The sequence below is a fragment of the Pyrus communis genome, chromosome 15 (assembly GCF_963583255.1).
Source record: "Pyrus communis chromosome 15, drPyrComm1.1, whole genome shotgun sequence".
NCBI classification, from domain to species: Eukaryota; Viridiplantae; Streptophyta; class Magnoliopsida; order Rosales; family Rosaceae; genus Pyrus; species Pyrus communis.
This window is the reverse complement of record NC_084817.1, coordinates 17,598,680-17,619,039: the sequence shown is the minus strand read 5'-3', so window position 1 is coordinate 17,619,039 and position 20,360 is coordinate 17,598,680. Positions and strand designations below refer to the sequence as shown.

The following is a 20,360-nucleotide window of genomic DNA, read 5'->3' as shown; positions in this document are numbered from 1 at the left end:
TATGCTTGATGATTCTGAACATTATATCCACATGTATAAGTCGTGCAAGATTACGAGGAAAACTTAGCTGAAACCTGCGGGCAACAATTTTCTCTTTTGCACGAGAAGAGAAGCAAACACAATTAGTGCGTACAACCTGAATTCGTAGTCATGATCAAAAGTGTATAATATTATCATGAAAAGTTGAACTCGACTGTACTAATTGAACTGAAAAACCAAGTACCGACCATACCGAATTAAACCGGACTATACCATACTAGTGGTTGTTGGAAATTTTGAGTAGAACACTGAAAGAACAATGAAATTGAATACGGAATTTGTTATTTTTAAACTCTCAATCATAGAAATTGAGAAATGACACCTATTTACATGGAATTTAAACTTGAGATTTGGAGGTCCTAAATTCCAAGTTTTTTTTTCCATGAGGAAATTCTAAATTTCTATATTTATGAATCCAAACAAGAGAATTGGTGCCTGTCAATTTATAAATTCTGACTTTTACCAAAATTCCATGTTTATTTTCCTCATCCAAACATAGTGAAAGTGATTGGAGTAATAGGTATTGGAGACTAAAATTGGGCTCACTCTTGAGATTGGGCTTTGGGGTGTACTAATTAATTGGTAATTAATATATAATTAATTATCAAAAGATGGGCCTTGGGCTCGGACTCTAATAATTACATTAATTAATTATTTTTCGGATTTAAGTAATTTTGAATTTAATTAATTAATTATTTTTTACCAACGTGTGAAAAAACGCTGAAAGAAAACACCCCTCTGAGAAGATGTCTCCCAATAGATGCATCCCTTCCTCATACCTTTTGCGAACAGGCATAATCTTATTATATATACATCCATCTGCATGACATTTAGAACACAGAAAATACAATTCTTCTTCTATAATCCAAAACATCCTTACTGAGAGAACCACATAGAAATTCACCAGAAGTCAAGTTTTCAGGTGCTGGAATTCTGACTTGATCGTTGAATCCTGGTGAAGCAAACGTCTGTAGAACTACAAGCACTGAGTAGGGACAAAATTTTTGTTTCAAGGACATTGTTGTACGCAATCCTCGAACTTCAATATTTATGTTCAATATTATTTCATTGTTCATACTCTGGCAATTTCCTATTTGCATTTATTATTTATTAGCATATATAATTTTATCACAGATTATTAACATATATCCAATAGTGGTTTTATTGCTTCATCTAGTGGTGGAAAGACTACTATGATAAACTCATTCCTAGAGTCTTGTGACGTGTATTCGTGCAACTATCGAAGGACTAATATGCAGTTACGATCTTGCAGTTTTCCGGTGGAGTGACATCCATGGACACTTTCTGGAGAAGTCTTCCATATCCTTTTGCAACAAATAATTGTTGCTCTTGCCTCTTGACAATCAGTATTGCAAATTCGATAAGCTACGTTGACACGTCCCTATCCTAATATCTCCAAATACTAGGATGGGCACGTACTTGATGATACCTAAGGGTGACGAAGCCATATTAACCTGTATGCAAGGGATATTGGTAAATGAAGGTAAATAAAATATGTGTATATAAAGAAATAAACAAATGTGGAAACGTGTTCAGAGCATACAACTAATCAAGAATACTTTGAAAGAATTAATATAAAATGGTACGAACAAAAAAAATGGGTCCTACACTGAGAAGACTCGAAGATACCTATGCGGAAATGCCCTGACGCCAAGATCGTACGCCAACAAAAAAGTGAGTGAACCAAAGTTTATAATAATAATAATAACAATAAGAAAACCCCCCTTTTTTTTTCTGAACATATTATTCCCCCTATTTTGAAAACACATATAATATTATATAATAGGTTTTCTAAAAACTCTACATGCTATAGAACGTTCGTACGATAAAATCATCTCTAAAAGTGATAACGAAGTGCCCGAAGGCAGAATCTCGTAAATCAAATCAATGATGTACTCAACTAGGGGTACCATAGTCGCCCGAAGGCATAACCATTACCCGAAGGTGAAGTTGTACGACAGTGGGTTATGCCAGTGAAAAAATAGGGTAGGTCCCATCACCCGAAGGTGAAGCTGTACGACTCTGGGTTAAGCCAGAGAAAAAATATAACATAACACACTGACACTAGCCGTGGCTAGTGAACCTGTCCAACAATGGTTATCGTTAGTGAAGCTGGGAGTATGTAATAATATCTCACTGCTCCTCGACTATGTCCTATGGCCATAGACATATACATACTCAGGTTATGTGTATGTGTTGTATGATCACCCACTAGATAAGCACCGAAAACATAAATTATAATCTTTCCATATCATTGGAGCTCAAAAGCTCACAGCATCAATTCGTAAACCATAATAAATCATAATCGTAAATCTGTAATATTTCATACTCATAAATCCAATAATTCATAATATTTCGTAAAACATAATTCCATAAATCATAAATAATGCATAAAATGTAAAATCATGAAATCATACTTTTTGTGAATGCATAAAATGTAAAATCATGAAATCATACTTTTCATGAATGCAAGCCTAGCATTTAATAAAAATCATGTAATTTAAGAAAGGGTCCACTCACAAATACTCTATCGTCGAAGAGCCGTGCAAACTAGAAAGGACGGGATCGCCACTAATAAATGCACCTAAGCACATAAAGGGACCAATTAGTAAAACCCTACTAAAATGATTAAATTTGGGAAAACGAAAGTAAGATTCGAATTTGGGACGTCTAAAAACCTAAGGAGGGACCTCGAGTTCCCCCACGCGCTGCCGCACCCGCCGTCACGAAGTGGCGGCCCGAAAGGCCACGCGCCACCGCACCCGCAGCCACGCACCGAGTTGAGTCATCGGAAATTTGGCCAGAAAAGTCGATGGGCACTGCAGCACCACGCGCCCACGAGTAAACTGTACTCGCCTTCCCCGATTTTTGGAAATTTTCCAGATTTTCATCCAACTTCTCAAGCCATTTCTGAGCTCGATACAATGCCAAATTGAGTAATTCTGGATCCTATGTAGAATTAGAAATATAAGGAAGAGATATATACTCTTTTGAAACTGGACGGAGGTCGGAGCTGGCCGAAAAAATGACTGGAAAGTGGTCAAACGACCGTTAGGTTTTCCCTGCGTCCACGTGTGGTCAACACGTAAAACTAACCTAATCTAACAATAAAGCATGATCTAAAAGGTTCTAGAGGGTTTACCTTAGCAAGAGGCGGCAAGAACTCACCGAAGAAGGATTGCACAATGACTATACACAGTGCAGGGAAAGAAAGAAACTTGGGGGAGGGGTTCCTTCATCGATCCTAGGTTCATGGGGATGGAGATGGCGCTGTCGTTGTTGTTGTTTGTTGTTTATTTGAGTTGTGCCCTCAGGGAGGGTGGTTCATAGAAAAGGGGAGAGATGAGAAAGAGAGATGAGGAAGAGGGTTCGAGAGTGGACAGGAAGAAGAGAAAGAGTTCACTCACGGGGAAGAGAAAAGGAAAGGGAAAGAACAAGAGAGAGTGTGGGCCAGGATACAAAACAACAAGGGTGGGCCCCTTTGGCACTCCAAACAAAGCAAAAAAAGACGAAACAGGAAAATATCTCGCGGGACGTAAAATTACCAAAATGCCCATATTGTTCTGGATTCCGTAAAATCTTCGTTCTAGCTCCAAATTCAATTCCGATTGCGCCCACAAGTTCGTAGCGATGAGTACTATAAGGAGACCCTAACAAAATGGGTTAAATGTCTCACGATATGAGGGATCAATAAAAGTCAATGATTTCCCATCTAAGGGCATTTTTGTAAATTCACGTTTTAAAATTGTAAAAAAAACGTAATATTTGGGGACAGGTCGTTACATACGCACTTACTATGTTCATGTCTTGATGCAGCGCTACTCGGACAAAGAAAATGGACAATAAAGAACCATAAATTACCAAGCTCCGTTTAGTCGGAACAAGGCAAGATAAACACTAAAAATATCTGTTGAGTTCTAAGAATTCCCAGATTAAGAGTAATAAGAGAGAACACTTTGTTTTGTAAATTTGATTTCCGACAAAAACTACATTTCACACCCAATGATAGAACTAGTTAAGGATACTAGGAGTAAATGTTATATAGAAATCAACAGCCCTTATTAAGAACATTAAAACATATCCTATACAACTCCAAGTACAAGCGATCCACCAATCCATTTAGGCAAGTGTCATCCTATTTGAAGCATGTTTTCGTTAAAAAAAATTGGGCACAAGTGATCTTTTCTTGATGATTACAGCGACCGATCCATTGATCCATATAGGCAAGTGTCATCCTATATGAAGCATACTTTCGTTATAAAAATTTGGGCACGAGTGATCTTTATAGTTAACATGTTTGTCTTCATGTAAGCTATATGGTGAATCTATTGACTATCATTGACTAAATGCCAACTTAGCATAGTTGGTTGTAATATGGTGCTGCAACAGTTGCCAACTCAGCATAGTTAATTGTAATGTGGTGCTGCAATTGGTTTAGGCAGTTAGGATAGCTATTAGCTTGTAAACTAAGGCATTGCAGCTGTATAAGCTGGCATTCTCTGTAATTCTCTCAAGTCTTATACATTCAATACAAACATAATACTTTTCTAGGCTTTCTCTCTATTTCGCTCCATCATCCTCTAGTTCTTAAACTTTTTGCAACTGTTATAGTTCATTTGTTCTGCATTATTAACAGAATCAACTAATTCTTGAATGTGTAGTTAATTTTTAGTTTTCTCCCATACCTCAACGTTTATAGAGTTTAGAGTTTATTTTTTACAATGATCGATCAAAATATAAATATGCACCCATCAACTAAATATTATGCAATTACATTTATCACACAAAGTGTGATGGGAAAAATAAATATATGTTGCGTGATATATCACTAAAATTTACTTATGAAATTCAGGTTTTGAAAAGACCAAATATTTATGTTATTTGTTTTGAGGCATTAGTGGCTTCATGAGAACCATGCTTTTTTTTTTTTTTTTTTTTTTTTTTTTTTGGTTTAAACATGAGATCCATGCTTTCAAGCTACCCATATACTTATGCTAGTTACCAATTTTTATCTTGTCCAAGGCAGGCATATGATCATCTTCGGCAGAAAACTCTGCAGAAACTGTCTCGAATCTTAATGACGCTCACCAAGCAACGCGAGGGTTGCTTGCACGGAGGGAAGACTTCCACCGGCCACATCCCCTGTATTCTCGTTGGACTGCTTGCCCCCGTGAACATCACCCGCCCTAAGATTTCAGAAGCCTTGTGTGAAAATGAATTGGAGACCCTAAAAAGTACTAAGAATTTAATTTTTTTAATTTTTTTGTTCAAAATAATAATTTTAGTTTTCAATTGAGCTTCTATAAATTCTAATAGTACAAACAAATTTAACAAATCAACAAGTAAAAAGGTGGAATGGTTCGAAACTTATCTCCATCATTTTTTTCAGTTTATATTTTTATTAAATGCATAAGCTTCCACAAAATAATATAAAAATTCCACATAATAACATGAAATTCGAACTCTGACTCTCTAGGATGATGTAAAGAAGCAATAATTCCACTTGCGCTAAGACTCCAGTTTGTAATATTCTACACTTACTACTATATATACGTATATGCATGCAAAATTGAAAAATCAGGGGCTCTTCCGAGATGGGGGCCCTATTCGGTAGCACCACTTGCACCCCCTCAACGCCGGCCCTGCCCGTGAACCGACATAGTCAGCTGCCACCTAGTCTCCATTGATACATGTAGTTCACAAGTGTAAATATGAACAAGTTTAGTGCCCGAGTATTACCAATTCAAAACACACATTTAAGTCCAGCTATGAGATTGAAAGTTCCCCTATTGATCTTAAAAATTGAACTCTGAACATCAAAAGTCATGTAAGATGAGGAGAAAAACTTAGCTGACGATGCTATATATAACGTTATTTTGTGTTACGCTAAAAAAGATACCAACACAATAAGGCATACAACTAGGACAAAATATATATATATATATATATATGTATATCTAAATGTGCATTTTTGGTCAACAATTTAATAACAATTATCACATTACTTAATATTACGATTTATTCACATTCATTATCTTCACTTATAAATGAGGTTTTGAATTTGATTCTCGTTTATGATGAATTTGAACTAAATGACTAACTCATGCATAAAAAATAAAAATAAAAGATAAGTTGAAAAATACCATAGTTTGGGGTACTGTTTTTATATAAGGTAATGCTAAGAAGACTAAATTTATAAACAGCATTTTGAAAACTAAAGGAAAGGAAGTGAATGATTAATTTATTATTTAAATATTGATAAACGTCTTTTACTTATAAGTAATGCTAGAGAGATCAAAATTTTAAACCAATTTTGCAAACTAATTGATGTGTTATCAACCGAATAAAAGCACGTTGATCAACACATAAGTAATAATCTAATCATCTTCAACTAAATTATTTAATTTAAAATTTTGACATGCCTAGCATTACCCTTCATTTATATTCTCTCTTTTGGCGGGTAAGTCCAAGATCCTATTACTGTCATGCTGCAGGAAGCCTCTGTCCACGAAAATTTCCCGGGAAAAAAAATAAATAAAAGGCGAAAATATAAAATGCCAAAATTACAAATAAAACAAAGAAACCCAGATTCAGTCAGATTCTGAAAAATATTCATTATCAGAACCTTTCCACTTCCTTCACGCCTCTAAACCTTCTCACCCCCAAATTCAAAACCCTAATTTCCATTTCCAATTTTGTTGGATCCAATTCTTTCCAATTCGTTCGAAGCCCCGATCCGACAGCCTGAGAAGTACCTGAACAGGAACCAAAAAAATGAGCAATTTGAGAACCATGTGTAGGCCCCACACGGTCTTCACCTCCTTCGTGTATTGCAGACACCAAGCTCGCTTCAGCTCTAGGATTTCGTTTCGAAATCCTAATTGCAGCCCTCGCTTTCCGCCGGTGTCCGATTTCGCGAGATTGAATTGGGGCGGGTCGTGGTTCCGGGTCAATCAGAGACGGACCGTGGCTCGGGCTTCCAGTTGGGACCACCCCAAATCTCCCTACGAAACTCTTGGTAATTGAATTAAGCTCTGATCTTTGGTTTTGTAAATTCTGGAATTTGTAACGTTTTCACTGTTTCTGACTTTTTGGTTTTTGAATTTTTTTTTTTGTTTTTTGAAATGCAGAATTAGAGAGGGACGCTGACGATGACGAGATAAAGATTGCTTACAGACGGCTGGCCAAGTTTTATCATCCGGATGGTTTGTTCCCTTGTCTTGTTTCCAAATGCTTTTCCAAGTTTTCGATTTCATGTCTGTGAAATTGTGAATTGCTACTTTGGTAGTGGTGACTGCTATCACAAGTAATATGTGTAAACAAATATTGCTTTACTATGGCGAGATGCAGAAACCCTTTTGTAAAAGCTTTGTTAGTTTCAACTTGAAGAAACCTTTTGCACTTTGTGTGCAACAGAGCTGTCGTGCAAAAGGGCCCTATGGCATTGGGAGTTGTTTTTATTCCTTGCAGCCACGTTTGGTGTGTAGAATTGGAATTGGATGACTAGCTAGAGTAAGAAACGAAGGCCGACTTCCAAATTTTGTCTAAGCTGAAGGAGGGATAAGTTTTCTGACAAATCTATGTAATTCATTCAACTTGGACAAAATTTCGAAGTTGCCCTCCATGTCTTCCCTCAATATACCTCGAATCCAATTCTAGGTGGCCTAACTTTCGTGTCATGTTTTTTAAACTGATATCAGACATTGCTTTTCGCCTTTCATTGCGTATTAGGTTGCTGCACGTATTGGTTTCTACCTTTAAAAGTTAGATCATCAGTAAATGTGCTCTTTACAATATTTTGTGCCGTCTTCTTTTGTGTATTGGTTTTTGCTTGAAAGTTGAAAATTGGAGTTGATCTAGTTTTCTTTCCTTTTTCAAGTTTACGATGGTAGAGGGACTCTAGAGGAGGGGGAAACAGCTGAAGCTAGATTTATTAAGATTCAAGCTGCTTATGAGTTGCTCATGGATGACGAGAAGAGGGGCCAATATGATAGGGATAACCGACTCAACCCAATGAAAGTAAGATTTGAAGTTTGCATATAAGTTGCTTTGTACTTTCTTGCTTATTCTTTTTAGGATAGATATAGGAAAATGTAGAATAGATTCACGAGTTGCATTAATCAGACCGGCTCGTATTTTAGTTGTTTTTTAACGATTTCTTTGTGTGCACAATTGTATCAGGCATCTCAAGCATGGATGGAATGGCTAATTAAAAAGCGAAAAGCTTTTGATCAACGAGGTGATATGGCAATAGCAGCTTGGCAAGAGCAACAACAGCGTGAGATGAATATTCGCGCACGTCGACTTTCTCGTTCCAAGGTATAGAATCATTCTCTTAGTACACGAATCAGCTGTTAAACATAGTTTCTGTAGTTCAGAAATAAAAATGGAAGTTCTTCATTCTACCTGTTTGATAAATACCGCAAGCCCAGGCTTCTGCAGGATGCAAAAAATCATAAACGGCAATCATATATTCTATTTGTCTCTTATCATTACCGATCAAACACTATTCAGAATCTCGTGCTCCTCTCTATGATCTTATTGTTAGAAATTCGGATAAAGCTATCGTGTCTTTGTTTCGGCTGCATTTCTCTGTAACTGATTTCCTAAGGTCGATGTATTCGGCATCCAGGTTGACCCAGATGAAGAGAAGAGAATCCTGGCAAGAGAAAAAAAGGCCTCGGCAGAGTATTTCTCCAGTACCCTCAAGCGACACACGCTAGTCTTAAAGAAAAGGGACCTAATGCGAAGGAAAGCAGAGGAAGACAAGAAAAAGCTCATCGGTCAGCTTTTAGCCGCAGAGGGACTTGAGCTTGACACAGAGGACGAAGAAAAACGGTAGAGCAAGACTTCCTCTTTGGCTTTATATTACAGAATACAATTTGTAATCGCCACTGCAGACAAATCCGTCCATCCGTCTATTGTACGAGAGAAAATCAATCTGTATATATCTTCGTCGAAGAAATTTATAGAAATTAACGAGAAATTACCCTGTAATTATATTAGTGCAGCCGTTCTCGTGCGCCTTCAAAGTTTCTCAACAGGTTTCTGCATACAGTGCCAATGGCTAGTTCAGATCTGATCCAACAAACCATTGCTTGAAATAAGAAAGATAATAAGAGCTTGAGCTTTATTAACCAGAACTTTGCAGTTCCTCGAAATAAGGGAGATAATTACTTCGTTATCTCCCCTTAAAAGTTATGTGTGTTACAAGTAATTTGATTGCTTTCAAGAGAAAACTTTGTTTAGAATCTTTTGCTCGAACATAGTACGCGGACATAAAACAGCTACGGTGAATGCCCAAATATTGCTATCTTGAACATAATGGCAACTGTATGTTGCACTGATCTTCTGCCAGGTGAAATCGATACTCATCATAGATCAGGATTCTCGATATACGCAGAATGCCTTCCCACAATAAGTTCAATTAGTGGACACTCCACATCAACAACACCCGGAGATTGGTTTCGGCGAACTGATATCTTTTCATTACTTCTGACGACTACAACCTCTTCCTTGCGGGTTGAAAGTTCATTCGCTATAACCATATGCACCTTGTACTTCTGAAGAGCCATATCAGCCTTCTCTAAAAGAATCTTTGAATCCGTCTCTAGCTGTTTATGCAAGGATGTCAAAGGTTTTTAGTCCAAAAAAGTAATTCTGCATCATGTAACCTGTAAAACTTTATTAGCTGATAAAAATCAAGTGACAAAGCTAAGGGGTACGATATTGATGTTAGATATATATGACTGCACCATGCATGTCGAGGAAGACTCTGTGAGACAGAAGACATAATGGACAACTATCGACGCAAGTCTGATGTCACAGAAGAACAGATTAGAAATCTGTTAAACGAAAAGCCTCCAACAGAAATATCTAAGTGATCTTCAGGCTACCGTTACCCAGCCCCATCCACAACCCTCGACAAAAGATTATCATATAGATAGTCTATGGATACAAGTAAAGAAAAGGCGAATTTTCATCCACTAAAGTGCAGCAACGGAACTAACAAATTGTATATTTATGGATAGGATACTAACTAGAAATAAGCAGAAGCTTCAAATCTGACCTTAAATGATATACAGAAGGCCCTTGGCGCCCAGTCTTTCCTCAGCACTAAGAGCATCTTTGGCACCTGAACAAGTCGCATGTCCAATGGACCAGATCCCGACTGAATTTTGTGTTCTGCCTGCACAATCATGCTTTGCTAAGAAAATGGCGCAGATTATGCTAATTCTGAAATGAGACTTAATAATGATACAAGATTAAAACTTGAAAACGAGTAATAAGTATTTAAGGAAATGCTATCAATCTTTCAAAGATCATAATCAAGCATTTTCTACACAATTCAAGGAATGATGAGGTCAAAACCAAGTTCTCTAGCTATTTTCCGAAGGGCTAGCTTTTGTTATATGTCTATTGAATTACAGAATGAAGCCAGAGAACGTGGTAAAAGCACTACATAACTTTTCAAAAAATTCAACCATTACCATGCTTTTCCAGGGAACATAAAAGTCAGACACTGCAGCTGCAAGATAAAGAATTGCATGTGGCCCAAGACTTCTTATTGAAAACACAATCATCTGCAACATCTGCTCAAAATGCAAAGACAGATGTCAAGCATAGGATAATAAATTTTATATGGAGACATGCTACAACATTGTGCTAAAGCAGGAAGCTAATAACCAACTGAAGAGAACCTGAAGGTACTCGAATATGGTTGTGAAAGGAAGTTTCAACAAGAGGCCTCCTGTTACTGCCTGCAACAAAAAATCCCCACATATAACCCATTGTTAGATTGAACTATTACAGAGAAACAGTCAACATACAAAATACATAAATGAAGTAAATATATGGAATAAGTGGTCGTACAGCATGAGTTTTAGTGATGGCATTCCTCACTACTTCTGAATGCGACTGGCACACTGGAACAGAAAACAAAATTCAGTCATCTCAACAGGAACCGTCAAATATTTATATAATATTAAGTCAGATTTGACTTTTGACATCACCACAAAGCTGCTAAAAATAAAACTTCAAAGATTCCTGTCTCACATTTCCCCAAAACTCAATCATCAACCACAATACAAACTCCGATACTGACACTCCACTTACAAATCCTATAAATAGCATAAACAATATTTTAGTTATTCACAAATGGAAACAGCAATGTAGATGACAACAAGAAAGTTTGGCATCTCTATTACTAGTGCAGATAAAAACAGCTTGATTTTTCCTCTGATAATTGAGTTCTCTTTTTTCCCTCAAGAACAGCAATCTGAACCAGCTAATGATCCTCAAAAGCTAGAGTCTTCAAGGCTTAAGCACTTTAACCTTTTTGGATATAACCTTCCAGCCTGGTTTTGAAGCTGAGTTCAATCAGCCTATTCTATGATTCTAGACCAATGGCAGACTCTCTTCTTTTGGGTAGCTTCAATCATCTAAGAGTTTCAATGACTTAGCACTACGCGCAAGTATACCTAGGCATTTTAATCAAGCCACTTGCATCTTATGGAACTAGAACCTGCACGTTGTGGTTCACTCTAATTCCAATTGTCAAGAATCAACCTATACTCCTCAAAAGCTATGAGCTGTCAAGGAGGGAAAGGCTTATTACTTGCCCTGAAGGATTGTAAGAGACTCATTGCTAACTAGGTCGTGAATCATTCTTGATCCTTAAACTAGAGAGAAGGGAACATAAGTTTCTCTTTCGTCATCCATGTGCATTTTTGTTCTACATAGAAAAAGAAAAACACATATAATCAATCTGCAGACAATAACTACAAACCTTTAATATTTGAGTCATCCGTATATTCAAAACTTTCAAGCAAAGGATCATCGGGAAGAGATCTGCAATATGGCTGGCAACTACCCCTGCATAACATTGTGGATAATCCAAATAGTTTAGTAATAATTCTCTTCTATCGTGGAAAATTGTTGAAATGACTAAATGAAATTTAAATGCTAGAATCAGAAATTACCTTCGATATAGAAAGATAACAGCATAACCTGCCTTCAAAAAGTACCTGCAATGTTATCAGACAAGTCTAATCCATAAGTCCGTATTACTAAAGGTGGCATATTTATTGATTTGTAAGATGATGTACTCTGTGGATGCCGCTCCTCTGTGACCTGAGCTAAAGTTGTCGATGTAGCGAACACATCGTTGCTCTAGAGGAACCGTAGTGCCACCTGATGTCACACACACAACCCTCCTAACTCCTCCACTTTCTACATCACATTTCAAATGGATCAAAATCCACTTAATCTATCACCCACGAAAAGAAATGACAAATACAATGCGCGACAAATCAAAAGGTAGACATACCGGAAGGTACTGAATTCTTCTTCACAAATTCCTCAAGTTTTCCACTGATATCATCGCTGTCCTTCAAAGGAGGAGCTGAGTCAAAAAATGACTTGATTTCGGCATCCAGGATTTCCCTTTGAACTTCCAACCCATTTGTTAGAGCCATTTGAGATTTCCCTACCTCCAATTCCTTGTCAAACCCCACAAAATATATCTCAATTTTCACATAAACATAATTAATAACCACATATAAGTAGGAAAACGACTAAAAGATCAGATTTTCATCATGGCAGAAATGAAACTAAATGAAACCCATTATTTTTCAGATAAATATTACCACACAAAGTAAAAAAAAAAAAACCCCAAGGATCATGAGGTAAAGGTGAATGTAAAATGGGGAACAAAAATTCTTCAAATTCCAAAAACCCATATATGTATGCTGGGACCAGAAATTCATTACAAATCAGGAAAAATAAATAAACAAATTAGTGATGAAATTCCACATATATATTTGAATTGAGAAGAAATTCAAAATCCAAATGCAGGGCAATGATCCCAATTGGAAAATTTTCCCAAAAGAAAAACTACCTGGAGTGAGAGAGCTGAGAGCAGCTGATGAAAATCGAAGTGGATTTGTCTTTCGATTCGGCGATTCAAACTTCTGGGAAGAATGGAAGGATGAAGCGTTTCGTAGCCGTTGATTCCCGCGAAAATATTATAATCGATGAATATCAACGGATAAAGACGTGACTGTGAACGGTTAAGTATGAAGATCTAATCAAAGTTTGACCCCACCGACTCTATTTCGGCAGTCCAACTTGGTAGGTGGTAAAGAAAGTGTGTGGAGGCCAAATATTTAAACATATTTTTACACCACGTAATTTGACAGTTGATAACTAGACATTATTTTTTATTATTAAAAAAAAAAAAAAAGAATTTAACCATCACGTGTGGTGAAAATTAAATAAATATTAAACAAAATCAAAATCACATATAACAACAAAAAAGTTTTTTCCTACTAGGTGGAATCGGTTATAAGAATCCCAGAACATCATTGCGCTTGGTTTTATGTCACGTCTTCGTTAGATCCAAGTATTCTAAGTTTTTTCTTAGAGTTTATTTCAAAGTCTTCCTAGGTCTTTCTCTACCCCCTTTGACCCTGTTTTTTCTTAGAGTCTCTTTCAAAGTCTTTCTAGATCTTCCTCTATCCCTTTGGCCCTGAACGTCTGTCCTGTAATCGCATCTTTTAACTGAAACACCAATAGACCTTCGTTTCACATGTCCAAATCACCGTAATTGATTTTCTCTCATATTTCCTTCAATTTCGATTACTCCTAGTTTACCTCAGATATCCTCATTTCTAATCTTATCCTTTCTTGTGTGCTCACACATCCAACGAAGTATGTTCATCTCCCCTACACCTATTTTATGTACGTGTTGATGCTTCACCACACATCATTTCATATTATAAAGCACAGCCGGCCATAAAAAATAAAAATTAAAGTGGGAAGATATTGGTGATTTTCCTAAGTTTGAGTCCTACTTATTTTAAAATGAAATGTCTTACTTCGACTCGAGTTTGGAGTGGGGGGCAGTGGGGGGCTGGAGTGGGGAGCGGAGGGCACGGACCGGGCCCAAAACAGATGGAACCAGACCATTTGAAAACGAAACGAAACAGCCAGGACGGTTGATAAAAATTTGAAATTAAAACCCGACCTAACCTGGCCTGTTTGGGACAGACCGAACCCTACTGGTCCACCGGTCCAGCCTGAACTTTCACATGTTCTCTTCAAACTGTGTATCAAGCAGGAGGGCACCGACCGGGCCCAAAACAGGTGGAACCAGACCATTTGAAAACGAAACGAAACAGCCAGGACGGTTGATAAAAATTTGAAATTAAAACCCGACCTAACCTGGCCTGTTTGGGACAGACCGAACCCTACTGGTCCACCAGTCCAGCCTGAATTTTCACATGTTCTCTTCAAACTGTGCATCAAGCAGGAAATAAATTAAAGCAGGTGAACCTAAAAAATGGAATTTGCAGGTGCAGCGCCAAATCTTTGTTTGGTTCCATAGAATCCAATTCCGGGTGCAATTATTTGGGGTTATAGTTGTAGAAGCAAGCATTGCATTCCAAATGTGCCCAATTAATACCACAAATCTCAAATTTCCGAATTTCATTGGACTGATCGTGGGAAGCAAATACACTCACCGGAAATTCTTCCGGCGTCGTCGGCGATCGCAAGCGTCGAGCAGCGCAAGTCTGAAAAGGGTATGGTTTTCAGTTACCACCGCAAGCCCTAATAAAATCCGATGATGGAAATTGAAATTGATTAGGTGTTAAGATACGTGAAAGATTAAGGACAACGAAAATTAAGGAGTACCTGAGCAAAATTGGGAGAAAATCGGCGGAAGAAGAAGAAGGAATTATGAAACTTTGTTGATTGGCGGATGGGTTTCAGTAAAATGTGTGTGACAGTGTGATTCGATTCGAGCCTTGCGAGAGAGGCACTGCGTGACCGAGATGTTGGTTGTGGGAGATTTAATCAACGGTGGAGATTAATTTCCACATATTTGACAGTGGATACGGTTCGGGTCGGGAGGCCATTTTTTTAGCAATTTGGACCTCCCCACCCAGTCCTGTTTCAAATTTAAAAAAATTGGACCCGTCTTATACCCATCCTGAACCGCTTGAATCCTCCTCATCCCGGAAGTCAAAGTCCCGTTTGCGGACCCTGAAGTTTGGTTGTTGTATTTTTAAGAATATATAACTCATAAGGTAGTACATAGGATAACACAAAATTTATCTAAAAACTCAAGCGTGAATATCATAAACTAAAATGTCATATAAACTTATACACATTTATCAACATAAATAATATCATCCAATTTACTATAGAATGGAAGGTCTCCAATAACTATATTTTTCAATCATCTTCACTTTGAAATACAAAGAAGTGAGTGCATTCCGTTTTCCTTTTCCAAGCTGCAAAGGCAACTAATTGATCAACCCTCTTTTGTCCGTTTTGGGAAACCCAAGAATTATTCTTATGAAGGGCAACTTATTAGAAGAGAAATGAGATGTTGAAATGTCTCAAATAATCCTAAAAATAAGTTATATGCCTTGCAAATGACTTATAAATTAAGGATTTCGGAAAGTTGGTAGGAAAAATCGCTTAAAATTTTAGTTCATATGACAAATAAAAAATGTGTAAAACTTATATGATAAAAAAAAAAAAAAAAAATCTCTTTTGAAAGAATCGCTAACATGTGCCATTTTAAAATATACGTTTCAACTTTTATGATCTAGAAGTTTTTTTATTTTATTTTTTATGTAACATCGCTTTTATCATCCTAACACTAGTTCTCTTATAAAAAAATAAAATAAATAAAATAAAAAATTTAAAAGATTAGGAGAATGCAACTAATTATATCATGGAAATTATGCAAAAAGAAAGAATGTGAGAGTTTTTATTTATTTTGACAATATACCAACCAAAATGAACATAAAAAATAAATAAAAAAGAAACCGGGATTGGGCATTGAACCCGACGTGAATCGAACACGCAACCTTCTGATCTGGAGTCAGACGCGCTACCATTGCGCCACGGATCCGGTCATTAATTATCTACTTTTCTAGGTAATTATCCCAAGTATAATAAAAAGCTCTTGTCCGACGTCGTTTCAGCTATTTCAGTACGCTACAAAAACGGTTTAAAGAGCCTTCCCGCCAGAGCCCGACCGCTTACAGCCGGAAATCAGTGAGTCGTCTTCTCCAAGAAAACCCATTTCCCCACATTCTTGCAGAGAGAAGAGAGAGAGACCAACCAACAATGGCCGCCGACCCATCAAAGCTTCAGACCCAGATCGACATCAAGCCTCCACCGCTTCCATTCCACGCTGAATCAGCTCCCGAAACTCTTCAAGAACCCAAGCTCTCCTTCTTCGCCTCCCGCTACCGTCGCACTCGCCGCCGTCGAGCCGACACTTGGCTCATATCTCTCTTCGTGATCCTACACATCGTGGCCTTCACGGCGACCATGGTCGTCAACGACTGCTGGCACAAGTCTGGTGGCGACTGCGCCTTCAAAGCGTTTGGCCGGCTGTCGTTTCAGCCGCTCTCCGAGAACCCGCTGCTCGGCCCTTCCGCTTCCACGTGAGTGTGATTCTCTCGTTCTTGATTACAAGCTTTAATTTTTGTTTGGTTTCAAGAGAAGATGAGTTTTCTTGGCGAAATCTTGTGTGGGTTTAGGTGGGTTCTCTCTGTTTGGATGATTGCTGAGAAAATATCGCAAATAATTGTTAGGGTTTCTGAGAGCATCCATCTTAATCATTTAATTTTCTGTGTTTCTGGGTGTATTGAGGGTTTAATCGGGTTTCCTCTGTTTGGTTGCTGAGAAAATAAAAAAAGCATTTATCTTTATGCATAATTTGCTCCGTTATTTTGAAGTTTCATCAAAGGGTTATACCAAATTATTGTAAATTCTGGGAATTTTCTTACATAACGCGTTTGGTTCTTAAGTTTATGGTCAATTGAAGGTTTTTGGGCCATAAAATCGATGTTTTGCTGATTTTGTGGTCTTAGAATTTGGCCTTACCTATCAAATTGTTAAAATAGTGATTCTAAAAGCTGTGCTTGAGAAGTGAGAGGCCTCTATGAACTTGTTTGTAGTCTTTGGTAGAGGGCTTCCTATACTGGTTTCGATCCGTAATTGATAGTGGTATTGCAGGCTTGGTGAAATGGGAGCTCTTCGACGGACTTTTTTGACAGAGAATCGCCAAACATGGCGTCTTTTCACATTTCCATGTCTGCACGCCGGAGCCATCCACCTTGTGATCAACCTTTGCAGTGTCGTCTTTGTTGGAACTCATTTGGAGCAAGAGTTTGGACCATGTAGATTTTCCTTCCCATTTCAATTTGTATACATTATTTTGCAAGATCAATAAGGCTGTGTGTAGCTCTTGTAATTTTTAGACACTGATATTCCCAATTTGTTTCCTTCAAACAGTAATGGCAGGGTTAATCTATATACTCTCTGCTTTTGTTGGTACGTTGGTGGCTGCACTCTTTGTTGAGAAACACCCGGCAGTTGGTGCTTCTGGAGCTCTATATGGGTTACTTGGAGCTACACTTGCCGCACTGATTCAGAACTGGGAAATGTACACCAATAAGGTATCCCACCCTCTGCTTTTCTCATTCAGATTGTGATCCTTTCTCCTTACCTAATTTTAGCATGTAATGATTCCTCCTTCGTTTTGTTACAGTTCACAGCTCTAGTATCAGTTCTATTTGTCTCCATTGGGAATTTTCTCCTCGGCTTGCTACCTTATGTGGACAACTTTTCGAGCATTGGAGGCTTTATATCAGGGTTCCTACTTGGATCTGTGCTTTTATCCAGTCCTAAGGTCAGAGAACCGGCTCAAGAGAAAGGAGGCCTCCTTGATTATGATCTCAAAAGTTCTATCAAGTTGAGGATGAGGCTGAAGCTGGACAGACCAGTTTATAGGAGTGTGGCTTTTGTTCTCTTTGGTGTTATGTGAGTGGTTCTCCTGTTTATGGAAAATTCTGTACATTGTTGTTACTTGTCGGTTTAAATTTGGCATGAGTTTTATAAGAGGAGCTTTGCTATGTGATCTGCAGGCTTGCTGGATGTCTTGTTGCAGTTCTGCAAGGCATTGACCTGAACCAGTACTGCGGGTGGTGCCGGTATGTTGATTGTATCCCTTTCAAAGGATGGAGCTGCAGGGACATGGAAACTTTTTGTGAGGTATGTATTTATCTGATCCTAGTACCTTAACATGTATAATCCTGATTTTAGCAATCTAAAATTAGATTAGATGAAAACATGGGAAGATAATGTTTTTGTCTTGTCTGTGAGCTTGGGAAGATAATGGACATTATGAATTCCGTTGGTAACTGATACACTAGGCTACATTAGTGCAATGCAGCACATATGATGAGAATAGTGTTAGATGCTAGAACAATTTTCTCGTCAGGATGGATAATTTTCCCTTACTAATTTTACGGTTATATTCACTTGAGTTTCTTACATTTTATGATGGACTAGCTTGTCTGTTTCATTGACATTTTTCGAGTGAATGCATAATGATGGACTAGCTTGTCTGTTTCATTCACATTTTAGCATAATGAGTAGTACCTTAATTATAACTTCTTCCTCCTAGTCACTCACTTCCAGTGCACTCAAGCGGCATTAACATTTTTCCATTTGAAAGTTACTCTTCCTCCTCGTCACTCACTTCAAATGCAGCCAAACGAGTTCTAATTTGAATTCCTTATGATTGACCTTGAATGCTGCAGACCATGGTGAGCAATGAACAGCTAACTTTGACCTGTATGAGCAATGGGAACTTCAGGGTTCTTCCGTACACGAACGTCTCTCAAGATCGGGTGAATGACCTCTGCAGTGTGATATGCTCATAGAAATTGTCGGTCTTGGTGACTATTGCAACAACATGGAGAGAGAGACAAATTCCTAGCATCAATACTGGGTTGATAGCTGTCCAGTTGTATCTTCGCAGCATTTTTTTTACCCTGTTTTTTCCATTGTCTCCATATACCTCTAATTTTGGAAGTATAGAAGAGAAAGGTCAATGGCCTCTCACTTTTGCAGTGCAAAATTTTCAGAAAAACATCGGAGCGAAATAACATTTTGTATATGTTCTTGAGCTGATATATGATCATTCAAATCTTGTTGTGGAAATTAATGTGCTCTACTAGTTGTTCAACTTGCGATTTTGAAGGTTGTGTTACGACTCTATAAAATTACTCAATGCAGATGGAGAATTTTCAATTTAAGCTTTTAACTTGATAAATTGAGCGCTACCATTTTGGATAAATTCAATTGAAAAGCACTGTAAAACTGCATTGGTTTGTTCCCGATGGGTCCATAATGACCCAATATATGGACAGACTTGTTTCCATTTACTAATGTTTCGGGCAAATTTAATGAGTAGCGCCCGTGGCCTAATGGATAAGGCGTCTGACTTCTAATCAGGCGATTGTGGGTTCGAGTCCCACCGGACGTGCTCTCTCCTGTTTTATTTGATTTTGTTTTAAATCTGAATATTTCGTTTTCACTTGTCCTTACAAGTAGACCTGGCATTCGTGTCGTTTTCGTGTGATACTCGATAGTTTAACAGGCTAGACCTGTCATTCGTGTCGTTTTCGTGTGATACCCGATAGTTTAACAGGCTATGTCGTGTAATACCCGTTAAAGTAAACAGGTAATATGACCCGACCTGAAATCAACCCGTTAATATTATCAGGTAATATGACCCGACTCGTTATGACACACCCCGACCCAGAAAGTCCACTTGGACCCTGAATCGAGCTGTGCTGGCTGACACCTGGAAGGTGACGAAGCCATAAAATGTGAATAAATTTGAATCTAAAAGTGTCTAAGTACCAGAGTGCGCTACGAGTGGGAGCGAACCCATATCACACGCGATGTCAGAGCATAGGTAAGGTACAGTAGTGCGGGTAAGAATCATACCCTCAGAATTATCCATCAATACTAAGATTCGCCACAGATTCTTGTCGATACAAACTCAGCAGCTAAAACCTGGAGGGCACCAAACAGAAGGTGTGAGTAAGCAATAAAACCAAACTTCCCAAAGTTATTACCTCTCTAAAAGTAATGTCCCTAATTGTAAAATCCGTATCGTTTTCCATAAGACAGTACAACATATATATATATATCCAAACCATACTCAGAAATGACCAAAACCACGGTTTGGCATCAACTTCACCATACATTAATAAGTAGGCCAAATGAACTAAATCAATACAAAGTGATATATCAGTCAGAGTCATCTAAAATGACATGTACAACTTATCCATATCTCATCAATCATGGCTAGCATATAAGTCGGAGTCACCTATAGTGACCTGTACGACTTATTCATATCTCATCAATCCTGGCTAGCATATAAGTCGGAGTCACCTATAGTGACCTGTACGACTTATCCA

At 37.9% G+C, this 20,360-nt stretch overlaps 3 protein-coding genes and 2 non-coding genes across 6 annotated transcripts; 3 read left to right on the top strand and 2 right to left on the bottom strand.

Moving 5' to 3' along the window:
- The first annotated feature begins 6,649 nt into the window (after positions 1-6,649).
- On the top strand, positions 6,650-9,115 carry LOC137718400 (uncharacterized). Its single transcript, XM_068457940.1, has 5 exons — positions 6,650-7,078; positions 7,191-7,265; positions 7,940-8,079; positions 8,242-8,379; positions 8,693-9,115. Exons 1-5 carry the CDS (start codon positions 6,835-6,837, stop codon positions 8,900-8,902), a joined length of 807 nt encoding a protein of 268 aa, XP_068314041.1. The 5' UTR covers positions 6,650-6,834; the 3' UTR covers positions 8,903-9,115.
- A 56-nt stretch (positions 9,116-9,171) lies between these two features.
- LOC137718399 (phosphopantothenate--cysteine ligase 2-like) lies at positions 9,172-14,884 on the bottom strand. 2 transcript variants are annotated; one of them, XM_068457939.1, is made up of 12 exons: positions 14,755-14,884; positions 14,583-14,670; positions 12,959-13,120; positions 12,389-12,560; positions 12,168-12,291; positions 12,042-12,086; positions 11,849-11,928; positions 10,933-10,985; positions 10,761-10,820; positions 10,551-10,652; positions 10,130-10,249; positions 9,172-9,674 (listed from the first exon to the last, which is right to left on the bottom strand). In XM_068457939.1, exons 4-12 carry the CDS (start codon positions 12,534-12,536, stop codon positions 9,435-9,437), a joined length of 972 nt encoding a protein of 323 aa, XP_068314040.1. In that variant the 5' UTR covers positions 12,537-12,560; positions 12,959-13,120; positions 14,583-14,670; positions 14,755-14,884; the 3' UTR covers positions 9,172-9,434. The 2 variants fall into 2 exon arrangements, with proteins under 2 accessions (XP_068314040.1, XP_068314039.1); XM_068457938.1 differs by having other exon boundaries at positions 11,849-11,934; positions 14,755-14,880.
- Positions 14,885-15,913: 1,029 nt separating this feature from the next.
- On the bottom strand, positions 15,914-15,985 carry TRNAW-CCA (transfer RNA tryptophan (anticodon CCA)). The gene has a single exon. It is a non-coding gene; the product is annotated as a tRNA-Trp (tRNA).
- A 152-nt stretch (positions 15,986-16,137) lies between these two features.
- LOC137716906 (inactive RHOMBOID-like protein 8) lies at positions 16,138-19,167 on the top strand. Its single transcript, XM_068456258.1, has 6 exons — positions 16,138-16,526; positions 17,101-17,264; positions 17,380-17,543; positions 17,636-17,907; positions 18,012-18,138; positions 18,690-19,167. Exons 1-6 carry the CDS (start codon positions 16,204-16,206, stop codon positions 18,810-18,812), a joined length of 1,173 nt encoding a protein of 390 aa, XP_068312359.1. The 5' UTR covers positions 16,138-16,203; the 3' UTR covers positions 18,813-19,167.
- A 177-nt stretch (positions 19,168-19,344) lies between these two features.
- On the top strand, positions 19,345-19,417 carry TRNAR-UCU (transfer RNA arginine (anticodon UCU)). Its single transcript has one exon. It is a non-coding gene; the product is annotated as a tRNA-Arg (tRNA).
- The last annotated feature ends 943 nt before the right edge of the window (positions 19,418-20,360 follow it).

Bases quoted from the DNA above. Each gene is read 5' to 3' on its own strand.
- LOC137718400 (XM_068457940.1), top strand. From the start codon at position 6,835: ATGAGCAATTTGAGAACCATGTGTAGGCCCCACACGGTCTTCACCTCC. The intron at 7,079-7,190 runs GTAATTGAATTA...TTTGAAATGCAG, and splicing joins ATCTCCCTACGAAACTCTTG to AATTAGAGAGGGACGCTGAC. The intron at 7,266-7,939 runs GTTTGTTCCCTT...TCCTTTTTCAAG, and splicing joins CAAGTTTTATCATCCGGATG to TTTACGATGGTAGAGGGACT.
- LOC137718399 (XM_068457938.1), bottom strand. From the start codon at position 12,536: ATGGCTCTAACAAATGGGTTGGAAGTTCAAAGGGAAATCCTGGATGCC. The intron at 12,087-12,167 runs GTACATCATCTT...ATAACATTGCAG, and splicing joins AGAGGAGCGGCATCCACAGA to GTACTTTTTGAAGGCAGGTT. The intron at 10,821-10,932 runs GTACGACCACTT...TTTTTGTTGCAG, and splicing joins CCATCACTAAAACTCATGCT to GCAGTAACAGGAGGCCTCTT.
- LOC137716906 (XM_068456258.1), top strand. From the start codon at position 16,204: ATGGCCGCCGACCCATCAAAGCTTCAGACCCAGATCGACATCAAGCCT. The intron at 16,527-17,100 runs GTGAGTGTGATT...GTGGTATTGCAG, and splicing joins CTCGGCCCTTCCGCTTCCAC to GCTTGGTGAAATGGGAGCTC. The intron at 17,908-18,011 runs GTGAGTGGTTCT...TGTGATCTGCAG, and splicing joins TTTGTTCTCTTTGGTGTTAT to GCTTGCTGGATGTCTTGTTG.